General features: G+C 38.9%; 1 protein-coding gene across 1 annotated transcript; it reads left to right on the top strand.

The window, feature by feature from the left end:
• Positions 1-139: 139 nt before the first annotated feature.
• LOC124253222 (protein CASC3-like) lies at positions 140-8,161 on the top strand. The gene is made up of 12 exons (XM_046686945.1): positions 140-286; positions 1,456-1,483; positions 1,803-1,849; positions 2,157-2,330; positions 2,710-2,858; positions 2,968-3,138; positions 3,599-4,494; positions 4,705-4,902; positions 5,072-5,227; positions 5,438-5,649; positions 5,938-6,087; positions 6,308-8,161. Exons 1-12 carry the CDS (start codon positions 179-181, stop codon positions 7,136-7,138), a joined length of 3,120 nt encoding a protein of 1,039 aa, XP_046542901.1. The 5' UTR covers positions 140-178; the 3' UTR covers positions 7,139-8,161.
• Positions 8,162-12,475: the final 4,314 nt, after the last annotated feature.

Raw genomic sequence — 12,475 nt, 5'->3', positions numbered from 1 at the left:
GTGTATTCCATTCCTGTCGTACGTTTTTACGCCACGCCAAGCAGTAAAACCATGGTAACTACTGTTTAGGTATCACTGCAAGTGCAAACGCAATATATAACGGGAGATAACTGTTTCGGGTATGAGTAGTTAGCGAAATCCCGTTTACAGACGAGATCACACTTGCCATGCTAAGAAAATGGCGGATAGACGTCGGAGAAGGCGAAGAGAAGATGGAGGAGAAGATGAAGGCGGGGCGGCCGATACCCTGAAAGAGGGTTCTACCAAAACTAGAGCTTCTGAATGTGTTAGTTATTCTTTTCACGCGAATTACTACCGGAGGAAATAATGTAGATATGTCAAATCGTTTCGCAGAAGCCAAGTCTCGTCAAATGAAAGTTCAGAATGTTTCGCATTTTTAGAATTCATTCATTCAAAAACTTGGTAATCCTAGTTAATATTGTTCATTCCGACAGTTGTATTCACGCGCCGAAAGGTAATGAACTGTTCTGTATAGATTTAAGGACACAGTAGAGTGAACTCTGTTCTTACCTTGATAAGTATGCCTCATCCGTCAGATAACGGGCACTGGTTTCTTGATGAGACATCTACAAAATGTTAGAAAAGTAGATTTGTTATCATGGAAAGTTGCATGTTTTGTATACATATGATGAACCGTTTTTACTTGCCCTTCTTTTTATCACGATGGGATCAAAGTGGACATAAGCAAGCTTCTCAAGTCTTGGGTGGCCTATAACCATTCGATCATAATCACATCCCAGTATGGGCATATAGATCAGTGCTTGCAAACTTGTGTCGGTACTAGTATTTGTCTCTTTGATGAGTGATTTGATTATTATCATAATGTCTTTACAAGCACAGGCAACTTAAAAATGTTTAACATGTCAAATTAACTTTTTTCATACATCATCTTTATGTGTCGTTTTATTCTATCAGTGTCTTTTGTGGTCTACTTATATTAGTTATAAATAAACTATTTATGTTTTTAAAAGGCTGATTGCGTTGGAAATTCATGCATTTCAAATTTCATCTACATTTGTCTGTGCAGTTAAAATATATATACGTGTGTTGCACGTTTTTCCATTTTAATTAAGGCAGGTTAGTGTGTTGCTGCTATTTTAATTAAGGCAGGTTACTGTGTTGCTGCAGAGTTGATCATTGTTTCTTGTTCTTATATTGCTTCTATAGTCATTGTTCTATGAAAAGTTTACCGGTGTCTCTTGGAATGTTTAGTATAATTCCTTCAGATTGTTTGTTGCATTATTTGTCAGCTGTTGACTAATGCACTAAAGTCAAGTTGTGAAGACCTTATTTGAGCTTCATTCTTTAATTAATCAAATATGTGTGCAGGGAGACTGAAAAGGGTCTTAAATGATCTGCTAATCTTTAGTGTAAGCCAATTCTAACACACTATATTATTTTCTGAAATAGAATCTTTTGTCTATTTTTTTTCAGGAAAGTGAAGGAGAAGGCAATGGAGGAGGTAATTACATGTTTACACTTAGTTACTTTGTCCAACAAACCAAATTGTATGTGAAACCTTGTCTATAGCTACAAGCCGTGGATCATTGAAAGCGATACTGATAAGAAAAACCCAATGACCTTGTCATTTTTGTAACATTAAATGGGTTTTATTGTAAATGAACACACTTATGCTTGGCTAAGACAAATGATTTCTTTTGTGCAATTATTCATGGTAGTTTTCTGGTTTGTATTAATACTATTGTTACATGAACCTCTAGTCTCAAATTTGTTGAAGATTTAACTTGTGATTATATTGACCTTATGTTAACCAATTGCAGATGTGCTTTCTGAGAATGGGAGTGCATCAGAAAAGAAAGTAAAAGAGGTAGGTCATGTGTTTTCAAAAGTGTCACCAGAATAGTGGAAATCTGAAACCAATACATTCTTTCTCCTCTGTTTAATTATTTTACATTAACACCTGTCCAATATTTGTTATTTTAGTGGTTGTCGATATGTTTTTTTAGTGTTCCAGAGAATTTGCTGATTCTGTATTAGCCAATAATATGGTTATGTTCTGCCATAGTATCAAGTATTCAGTGCAATTTGCACTTTTAAAAGTCCATAGATAGGTAGTATTCTCTTTCTGTAAAAAAAATATCTGGTCATCTATATTGGTAACAACTTTACTGAAGGATGAAGAGGATAGTGAAGAAGAATCGGACTCATCAGAAGAGACAGATTCAGATTCAGATGATGACGATGATGATGAAGAGGAAGATGATGATGAAGAAGCATATGACGATGATGTCATCATAGAGGATGATGGCAGCTGGGTAGAAGAAGAGAGGCAAAGTGGTGATGGAGAGGTATGTTGAAAGCTAGTTATCAAGTAATGCATCTATCATTTAATATATCAGATCAGGGTCTCTAAACATTATGGCTTTTAAACCAGCAGCAATCTATGAAGGTCTCGGTGAACCATGGTTTATGTGTAACATGGAGGAATTTAATGTGAAGAATGTGTATATGACAGACAACCTCATGAATACATTGACAGAGTAGTCAAATACATGTATTACTAACTGTGGACAGATGTGTGGAAATGGTTGTCATCATTCTTGTTCATAACAATCACTTTAATCATTAGAGATATGTAAGAAAGTTATTGGATTGTGAAATTCATAGTATTATAGATTTCCTCAATCAGTGCTCCTGCTGAATCCTCCAACTTTATCTTGTTTGCAGGAACAGCAAGAGGATGGTAAGAATCTTGATGATGATGAAGACCGGAAGAATCCTGCTTACATCCCTCGAAAAGGGGCCTTCTATGAGCACGATACTCGCATGCATGGAGGTGGGGAGACCCAGCAGAAGGAAGAGGAAGACGATCAAAGGTAAGCAGGATCCCTTACACTTTAATTCCCCAAAATATTTCTGGAACCAGCACCTTATCGCTGAGATTTCACGATTTCCATCTCATTTGTTGGTATGCAATTATTTCAGACCAAAGAAGAAGTTATGGAAGGATGAGGAAAAATGGCTGCATGATCGTTATCGGGATGACCAGCAAGCACCAAAGTCTCGAGAAGAGCTGATAGCCATCTATGGTTATGATATTCGTGCCTATGATAAGCCACCTGACAGTGCTCCTAAACGAGGAATGGGAAAGAGAGGGTATGAATTCCTAGCTTTTATACAAGACAAATCTGCTGGTTTGACAATTTGTTTCCATTATTCATACTGACTACAACCATACCATCACACATACCAAAACATTTCGTTGGACCATCTTGAAACAGGTTTTCAAAAGGCATGGGTGAAAGGGGATGAGTTGCATGCTTTGGTTTTGTCAGGACTCACTGGTGCAGATAAGGATCACATATTACCTTGGATTATGATCCTTGGCTTGACACTACCTATAAGCATGGGTTTAACAACAGTAAGAAATGGCCAGATCCTGCATTACTTCTCGCTTCTTCCCATACCAAGCTGACATGCCCTGATAAACCAAAGATATTTTTCAAAGATGGGATAAACCCTACTTTACGCTAGCATAGGTTGTCTTCATTCTGTATGTTATGTAGAAAATAGAACAATTAACAGACAATGAGTGTATTTATTCTATTTTGATTAGAGGCCGACGAGGACAAAGGAGACTTGGGGACTTTGTCCCAAGTCAACGAATGAAAACAGAGCTAGATAACAGGACCTCATACAGTGATCTTGCCAATGAGAATGATATGCGGTCACCGCGAGAATACAGGACTGAAATCCGAACAGGCCCTGACTACAGGAATCAAGATAATCGCTCTCAGTATGAAACAAGAGCCAAAAATTACCACAACCAGTCACAAGATTATCGTAATCAAGCCCCAGATGGCAGATCCCAGGATTATCGCCTGGAACATCGATCCCAGGATTACAGAAATCAGGACTATGGGAGTAGGTCTAGTCAAGATTATAGAGTGTCTCCTGAAAAATCACAGGATTACAGAAACCAAGCGGACTCACGATCTGGCTACAGGGGACATTCTGATTACAACAATCAATACCAATCAGATTACGTACAGAGGAATAATATGGATAATTCTCGGGGAAGAGGGCGTGGTCGTGGAGGAAGAGGCAGGGGCAATAGAGGCAGATATTCTGACTCCCCAGAAACATCATTTGCTCCAAGTCGGCCCCGCCAGTCCACATCACCTAGAGAGTTTACAAACACTACGTTGAAAAACCCTGGACAGGATGCAGATCAAGACCCTCAAGTAGAACGTGAATCAGACTCTTCTGAAATTAAGGAGAAGTCTCAGAGTCAGGATGTTATCATCTCCAACAAAGAAAATGTTCAAACTATAAGTGTGACGATTACAAACACTACCACGGAGAAGAAATCCTATTCTAAGGATCGCCGCAGTAAAGTTGTAGGTCGAACGAGGGTGCAGGACACAGTGGTTAATGCTATTGACCCCAATGTTGGATCTATGGCCATCGAAAGTCCTGCAAAGGCCCCACCAGAGGAAAACAATGGTCGAGGTATGTGTATCTGAACATAAAGTAAGTTAAACGTTACACTTAAGTGGTAAATGTGGAAGTTTTGTGTATAGCATGATACAGTTACTTAATGTGAGGTTAATGGAGAGAAATTCATACATAATTGATTTGTCTTTCCCCTCTAGATAATCTATAGTCGAGGACTAGCAGAACATGGTCATATCTAATCCTTATTGTAATTGACCCTTACAGCAGCAGCCCAGCAAAGTGGTTCCAGTAAAATAGCTGACAAACAGCAGTTCCCCCCACGCCTTCAGAACACAGCTGCTAAACCAGACATGGCGCAGCAGAGTCGACCTAAACGTTACTCCTCTCAGCGGCAGAGGAACATCCCTGATGTCAACTACTCAGATCAGGTGTCTGTAGACAGTGGAACATATTACAATCCTGGTAAGGACTCAAAAGTTTATTGCTCTCTAATTATTATAGTGTAAAGGTGTTGTTCTATGAGCATGGTAGTCCTGATGAGGTATGTTTGATGAGTAAGATATGTTGAGTAAGCAGACACATTAGTGTTGATGCCTTGCACGCTCACCCTCCCTGTCCTCTCTCCCTGCAGCTGCCCCAGCCTACACTCCACCTATGTACCGCCCTGAGCAGTCTGTTGCACAACCACCACAGCCATCACCTCCACGTCTCCCTCAGCCTCAGCCCCAAGACACAGCTGGCTTCCAGACAACAATACTACAGCCTCCCATGGGCTTTCCACTACCAGGTAGGCCATTCTAGCCAGGCAATTGGTTTTCAGTGCTTTGTTCCATGGGAAATGGACAATCCTCGTCATAGATAAGATCTTCAGACATGTAAAATATTGTGTTTCATTTAAAATACCTTTGTTGTGACCTTTGACCTAATCATACCATTTCAGGTGTAAAATGAAATGCTTGTTACATCACATTCTTTAACAATCTGTGGTATGTTCCAGTGTCTACAGCGGGTCTGCCAAATGTCCCCCCACGGTTGTATGCCCCAGGCCCTGCCCCAGCCGTCACCATGACTGCACCCTCTGCCATCATACAGCCACAGTTCCTGGGGACAGGTGTTCCTGGAGTGCCACAGGTTGTGTATGGGGCTCCCCCAGGACCATACCCAATGACAGTTGGATTCCCATCACCTCCGCCTCCCCCTCCACAGCAGGTATAACATTTAAAGGATCTGCTGCAGCCTTCATTTGATCTAAAAAATATGATTGTCTTTTCAGATATAACAACATCAGTACCCTTCTGCATCTAAAATTGTGAAATGCTGACCGGTCAATTAATTTTCAGTGATAATTATCTTGTGCAGATAATAGAATGTCAAAATAAAAGAGCAAATCATATGTCTATAAATAATATGTACTTAATCTTATCTTCAAGCTTCAAGTTGTGTGAAATAGTGATGGTCAGACCCAAACTGTATCAGTATTTGTCTTTCTTTGTATAGGGTGCAGCTGCTCCTGCTCCTCCAAGCAACACAGGGCAGGAATTGTTCAGAGGTGGCACCACTTACTATGCCCCAGAGTTGCAGCAGCCAAGTCCTAACAGATCACCGCAGAAGAGACCTAAGGCTGCCATACCTATAGTAAACCCTATTGTAAGTAACGTGTATTTGTCCCTAATTTGTATTCAGCCTTTTCAGTTCTTGAAATCTTCAAACATGTTTCAGTCTAGTTTGTGTATGGTTGTAGTAGGTACATGTTTTCAATGTCTTCATGGTCCAGTTCTGATGCCATGGCACAGAACACATAACCAAGTATTTCTGCTTTTAGAGGATATTCTGATATTTTACATGGATAAATGATTTTACATCACAGGAGCACAAGAAGAATGGAAGGACTGCTTATGAGAGGGAAGAGTCATCACGGGCTGGTCATCCAGTTGTTGGTGCTGAAATGGACAGGGAAGGGGAGACAAATTTATCTCCAGTTCCTGACAGTAGTGATGGTGATGGAGATCCTGGCCTGACAGCATACTCTCAACAGGCCGAGTTACCTCCCTATGAGAGTGCTACATACAAAGCCTCACAAGAACACAGTGCTAGCAATAACCAACAGAGCGATTCATTTGTGCAATCAACTGACATTAACATCAGTGATGCAAATTCTGAACCAGATCAGAATATGATTTCTTCTGATCACTTAAGTAAAACTACTGAAGACTCGCCTAGAATCATGTTCAGTCATCCTACTGACACTGATGCCAGTGAAGTTAGTCAACATTTGGTAGAAACTAAAAGTGAACCTAGAATACCAGAGGACAAACTTACAGCAATTGCTCACTCTCAAGATCATATATTGGAAAGTAGTTCCAGTGTTTCAAAAAGTGTACCAAACGTAGCAGTAGAAATAACAAGAGACTTGGAACATGTGTCATTGAATGAAACTGACACTTCAAACCCTGCACAGAGCACTGATGTTAAAGATGATGAGAGGAGAAAACCTCAAGTGCAAGAATTTTGTGTGAGAAAAGATTTTGAGGTTGCAGATATAAAGCCATCAGTTTCTCAGATTGATTCTGCGGTGGATGCAGGTGGTGACTCATCTCAGTATGGAGGCTCAAAGATGCAGATGAAGATTGAGATGGAAGAAGGTTCATCAGAAGCAGATGTCTCAGTTCCTGCCACTGCTGTTGAAGCCAGCAATTGAAGTGAACGGTGATCTAGGGTCCCACAGTTGAATGTTCTACATGATTTTTCAAGCTTATGTTGCATTTACTGAGAAGCATTTTGGATGTTGTTTTGTCTGTATCGAAAGGATTTTAAGTGTACTTTAAAGTGTTATTAAACATTCTTTGTGATGGTTTTATGAATTCTAACACATAAGTTGATTTTGTTCCCAGACTTTTATTTTTACTTTGAATATGAATATGATGCAGCTCAGTATTTTTCATTGTCTAAGAGCATGACAAGAATTTTGAATTTGAGGTATGTTTAGTTGTGTGAGAGGCATATCATAAATCTGTGCTTAATGTCCTTGTTTAGCTTTTGCCTCAATGGTGTTGAGAGAAATTGCAGTTTTATCAAGTATATTTGGTTCTGTCAGAAAATATTTCGACTTTGTTACAACAATTAACTCGGAAGAGATAACATGGAAAGTTTCCAAATGGAATTTTGCCAACACCATGTATCCTTGTGAAATTAGTGTATACCCATTTTATTGTGATATATTCCTTGCACCCGTCAGCCACCATATCTATTTTTGGTTAGATTCAATGACAGGATGCTAGATCAAGACATCCATTCTGATTACACTGGATTTTTTGGGTGATTTAAACAAGCAGCGATAACATCAGTGCTAGTCTTGTCTGCTGTAAACCTGGAACACCTTGAAGTAAGGGGTCTTCCCTCTACCCATTGAAAGAAATCACCATCTCCAGCTTAACAATCATATACAAAGAAATATTGCATGGTCACTGGGATGAGGAAAGTTGGATATAGAGCTATGCTGAACCAGTGTACAGGAGTAGTGATTGGATTGGTTGATTATTTCAAGTTCATGTGTGAGGGAATGTCCGTGTTTAGTGGTGGAGCTGAGGATGTCAAATTGAAGCTATATCAGAGCTACAGATAACTTTTTGGGTCATTGACTCATGTCCTCGCTTCTGTTCAGCTCAATTGGGTATCCTAATTTTCCTTTGAGTAACCAAATAAATTGTACTCACCTCACTCAGGCTCAATTGGGTATTTTGACATTTTCCATGAAATTTGAAAATATAATCAAGTTTAAATGTTAGTGGTTGTTGTTTATATTTGATCTGTAATATGAGAAACGCTAAGAAAGGCTGCAAGCTGTCAAGTTCATGTCCTGAAATAGAAACTCTAAATATACCTCAATTATTTTCTCTATCCACATGTACGCAAGCTAAGATTTGACATTTTTGTGTGTATGCATGTAAGAACGCATTTATTGAGTATTTACAAAAATTGAAGCGTACTTGTACGCAACAGACTTGAAAGGAATTGAGATTTCACATAAATATTTGCGTAATTTACGCAAATACGCAGCTTATCTGTACCTCTGTACATGTATAGGGTATTGATCAAGATAGAATGGGGTTTCAATACACTCGATAACTAAGGATTCCAACTCACTCTGATGAAGTTATGACTTCTTACTACAATACTGGGATGCATCTACAATTGGTCATAAGAATTGATGTGTAAGGTTATGATTCATTTCTTTGTTTTATTTTGTCTTATGAATTGCCTTATAATCATGCTGATGTGTTAAATATCAATTTAAGTTGTAATAGAATTATCTTGTGTGAATGACTTAATGTAACTATATCCTTTAAAATGATCATTTTATGGTCTTGTATTCACATATGTGTATGAGTGTATTGTTAGGTTTTCTTCTACTGTCACAAACTAGGTAGGAATAAATATAACATGGAATATCATTTGCCATGCATTACAATTAAATTACAAAATACAACAAAAGAAATCTGTTATATATATTATGTTAACCTTAGAAATTGATCTTTCAGTCTGAATTTAATCTGAGTAGGATTAAATAGCTAGATTTAACAAACAGCAATCTGGTGAAACTTTATGAAGAAACTATTTTTTCAAGTGTAAAATTATCCTTTGTTGTCCTGTTAGTGAAGCCACTTATGACACATCTATGGTGACACTTGGATACATATCCTGAAGTAATATGAGTGAATATTATGTTAGAAAGTTTGCATAATGGCAGTATATGCATGTTGTTTTTGGAAAATAACATTTTTGTTCCCGAGACTTACTACAAGCATAGGTCTTCCATGTATTTTTGTAGTTTTCTTATAGAAAGTATGTATACAGAACTTAAACAATGCATGTATTGAGATAAAATATAGGGGTACTTCTGGTCCAGGTTTCATAAGACATTGATGGGGTTAAGTGTTCATACTGATTTGGTCTGATGAACTGATCACTTGGAACAGTGATTCCCCAACTTTGTGGTTTCAATGACGTATTACATTGTTGTATGCATTTTGTTTAGTTACCCTCAATGATTTGTGGCATGAGTTAAGAAGATAGTTTTACCACATCATGTTGGTAATTGAAATAGCATTGCTTTGAAAAGGGTTTTCTTCGAGCAATCATACCATCTTCTAGATGACAAGTGTATGGTGTGTTTTGAGAAAATATTTAGAATATTTTTATTTCAAGGGTGGATACAGCTTTTTAAGAAAAGGGGTGTGTGTGTGTGCTCTAGTTCATTTCCACCTGAGACCAAATGGATCCACCTTTGATTTAATAAACTTTCAGGACAAAAGGGGGGCTGTGCACCCCCGTCTGGATCCGCCTATGTATTCCTGGATAAACTGAGATTTATTGTGTTTACTGTAATGGTAATCATTTCTCCTTTCATAATTTGTGTAAGTAATCTTGATTAGGTTGTGAAAACATATCTAAAACGTTAAACCTCTTTTCACAAGCACTTGTAGAAATTCGAAAAATGTATTATTTTTTATAATACCTTTGACATTAAAGGTGTATGTACATTATGATCAATTATTTAATTACATTACTACATGTTTCTACTGTGAGTCCGTGAGGCTTATGTATTTGTGTACATGCCATATTACCCTGTCAGTGACAAGTGTTCTACTGGCATCTAGATGCACCTTAATAATGTGTATACTAATAAGCAGAGCAGTGTTATTTGTCTATAACTGTGTACATGGTGTGTAATATGTATGTTTCAAGGTGCGAAGCATGCTTGTTTAGCGTTTGAATAAATACATCAAATAAGTTGCTGTAAATAAAAAAGTTTTTCAAAATTTTGTTTTCAAATTTTGTTGAATGTTATTGCTATGCTTATCCCAATTATGAGCACTTTCCTCATCCCCTGCTGAAGATGCGATTATTCTCCAACTATTTCAGGCACAGGACTGTTTCAGTAGAAAGGACTGTTTACATGCAACACCAAATTGTACCCTACTTGCATCAGTCCAGGCTCCAGACATGACCTGGTTTGACATGTAGTTTTGAAACCACCAACATGTATGCTTATGGTAGCTTTTTGATGTTATCAGTGGACCTTGCAGAGTGGATCAGGGTTTTTACGCCAGGCACAAATGTGGGTCCAGTAGGCACAAATGTAGAGAATGGACAAAACCCAAAATTCACCATCCGGAGAGACACACAAAATTAGTTATCTGTCTGTTATTTCACCCATCAGTCATGATCAGTATCCACATGACCATTGATTCATTCCAGGCTCTGAAGTAATTATCTGAACTTGCACTGTACTACACCATTTCAATAGCCAAAATGTTATGTTTTAACTGAAATACACCTACCTATCATTACATACGACTAAGGCTGAGGTACAGATTCTGGTAGTCATCTGGTGAGAGTATTCTATGGGCATGTGGTTGACTCCCACATGAGAACAATGTGATGCGCTTTTTCTAACGTTCCACGCAGGTCATTTCCTCATAAGACACAGTCCAGTCCACAAGATACTGTTGTGCATTGTCACTGCTTATTTTAAATGGGGACGCAAAGAAGCTGTTCAACGAAACGTCAGGTCACCTTACTTTCAAGATAGTCACCAATCATCTACGACCTGAAATTATGCAATGTTATAGCAATGTTCAGCAAGTATTGCGCACATGCCCATTCACATGCCATCCTTTACTCTTGTGAGTTTTGTGTGGAGTAAGCATAAATATTTCTGTTCAAGTGAAAAAAATGAAATATTTTAGAAGTCTAATTTTACAAAAAGTTCTCAACAACCTCAAGGCTAAAACCCCACGGGATCCACGTTTATCCAGGTACAGATAGTAAGGCCTAGAGCCCAAGTACAAGATATACATTCAACCAGGCATACTCTACAATATAGTCTCCCTGATTCAACTGATGTAACATCCTTTGCGATTTCTTTTCTGAAAAGGTCAATACCATATATTGGGATATTGAAAGTATTCGTCAGAGATCAGCATTGGAAATACAAGCATCACGTATACAATCTTATCTCTACAACTACAGACCAGCTACTGAAGCAGAGGCTCCGCATTTGATAAGAAAAAGCCCTTGTAAATCCTGCCAGCTTGACCCTATTCCAACATGGATCCTAAAATAAAATGTTGAAGTTGCAACACCTGCTGTACAAACATAGTTATCTTGTCTCTCTCTCTCTCTCTGAAAGTGTCGCACCAACAAAGACAAAAACAGCGCTGTTATCACCACTGTTTAAAAAACCTCATCTGGACCCAGAAGTGCTCAAAACCTACCGTCCGGTGTTAAATCTAAGCTACATCTCAAAGCTCGCAGAACGAGTAGTTGCCTCTAGACTCAGAGAACATGTGCTGCTAAATGGATCTTTTGAGCCCATGCAGTCGGCATACAGAGAATGTCACAGCACGGAAACAGCGCTTCTGCAGGTGTACAATGATCTTGAGGCTGTGGACCGGGATGGACCGGCTGACCTGTCCGCAGCAATTAACACGGGTGAAGCATGACACTCTTCTTTTAGCTCTTGGACACAGATGTGGACTCAATGACAATGCTCTGAAGTGGATGCCATCATACTTATCAGAAAGATATCAAGACGTTTCTATCGATGGTCACACCTCAAGGAAGGTCAAGCTCAAATACGGTGTACCCCAGGGGTCCGTTTTAGGGTCGTTGCTCTTTGCGGTATACACGTACACTGCTCCCATGGGTGACATAGCCAGATAATATAGACTGGCCTTTCATTTGTATGCGGATGACACGCCTTCAAGCCTCTCCAAAATTCTTCACTCAACTCTGCATTCTAAACGTTGTCCAGCTGCATCAGCGACATACGAACATGGATGGCTGAAAACTATTTAAAGTTAAATGACGATAACAGAACTCTTGATTCTGTGCCAAAGTCAACTGCATATAAACTGAAGATCCCAACCATCACCATTGGTGATTGGCATCATCACTCCCAGTTCAGATGCGAGAAATCTTGCTGTGCACTTTGACTCGACTCTCAGCCTCGATTGCACACCAAACAGGTCTG

The sequence above is a fragment of the Haliotis rubra genome, unplaced genomic scaffold (assembly GCF_003918875.1).
Source record: "Haliotis rubra isolate DU_JTF1 unplaced genomic scaffold, ASM391887v1 Scf536, whole genome shotgun sequence".
Taxonomy (NCBI): Eukaryota; Metazoa; Mollusca; class Gastropoda; order Lepetellida; family Haliotidae; genus Haliotis; species Haliotis rubra.
The sequence above is the reverse complement of the archived record's forward strand: the minus strand, read 5'-3'. Positions and strand labels throughout refer to the sequence as shown.

Coding starts and splice junctions, on each gene's coding strand:
- LOC124253222 (XM_046686945.1), top strand. CDS start 179: ATGGCGGATAGACGTCGGAGAAGGCGAAGAGAAGATGGAGGAGAAGAT. Junction 2,859..2,967: donor GAAGAGGAAGACGATCAAAG/GTAAGCAGGATC, acceptor CAATTATTTCAG/ACCAAAGAAGAAGTTATGGA. Junction 4,903..5,071: donor TGGAACATATTACAATCCTG/GTAAGGACTCAA, acceptor CTCTCCCTGCAG/CTGCCCCAGCCTACACTCCA.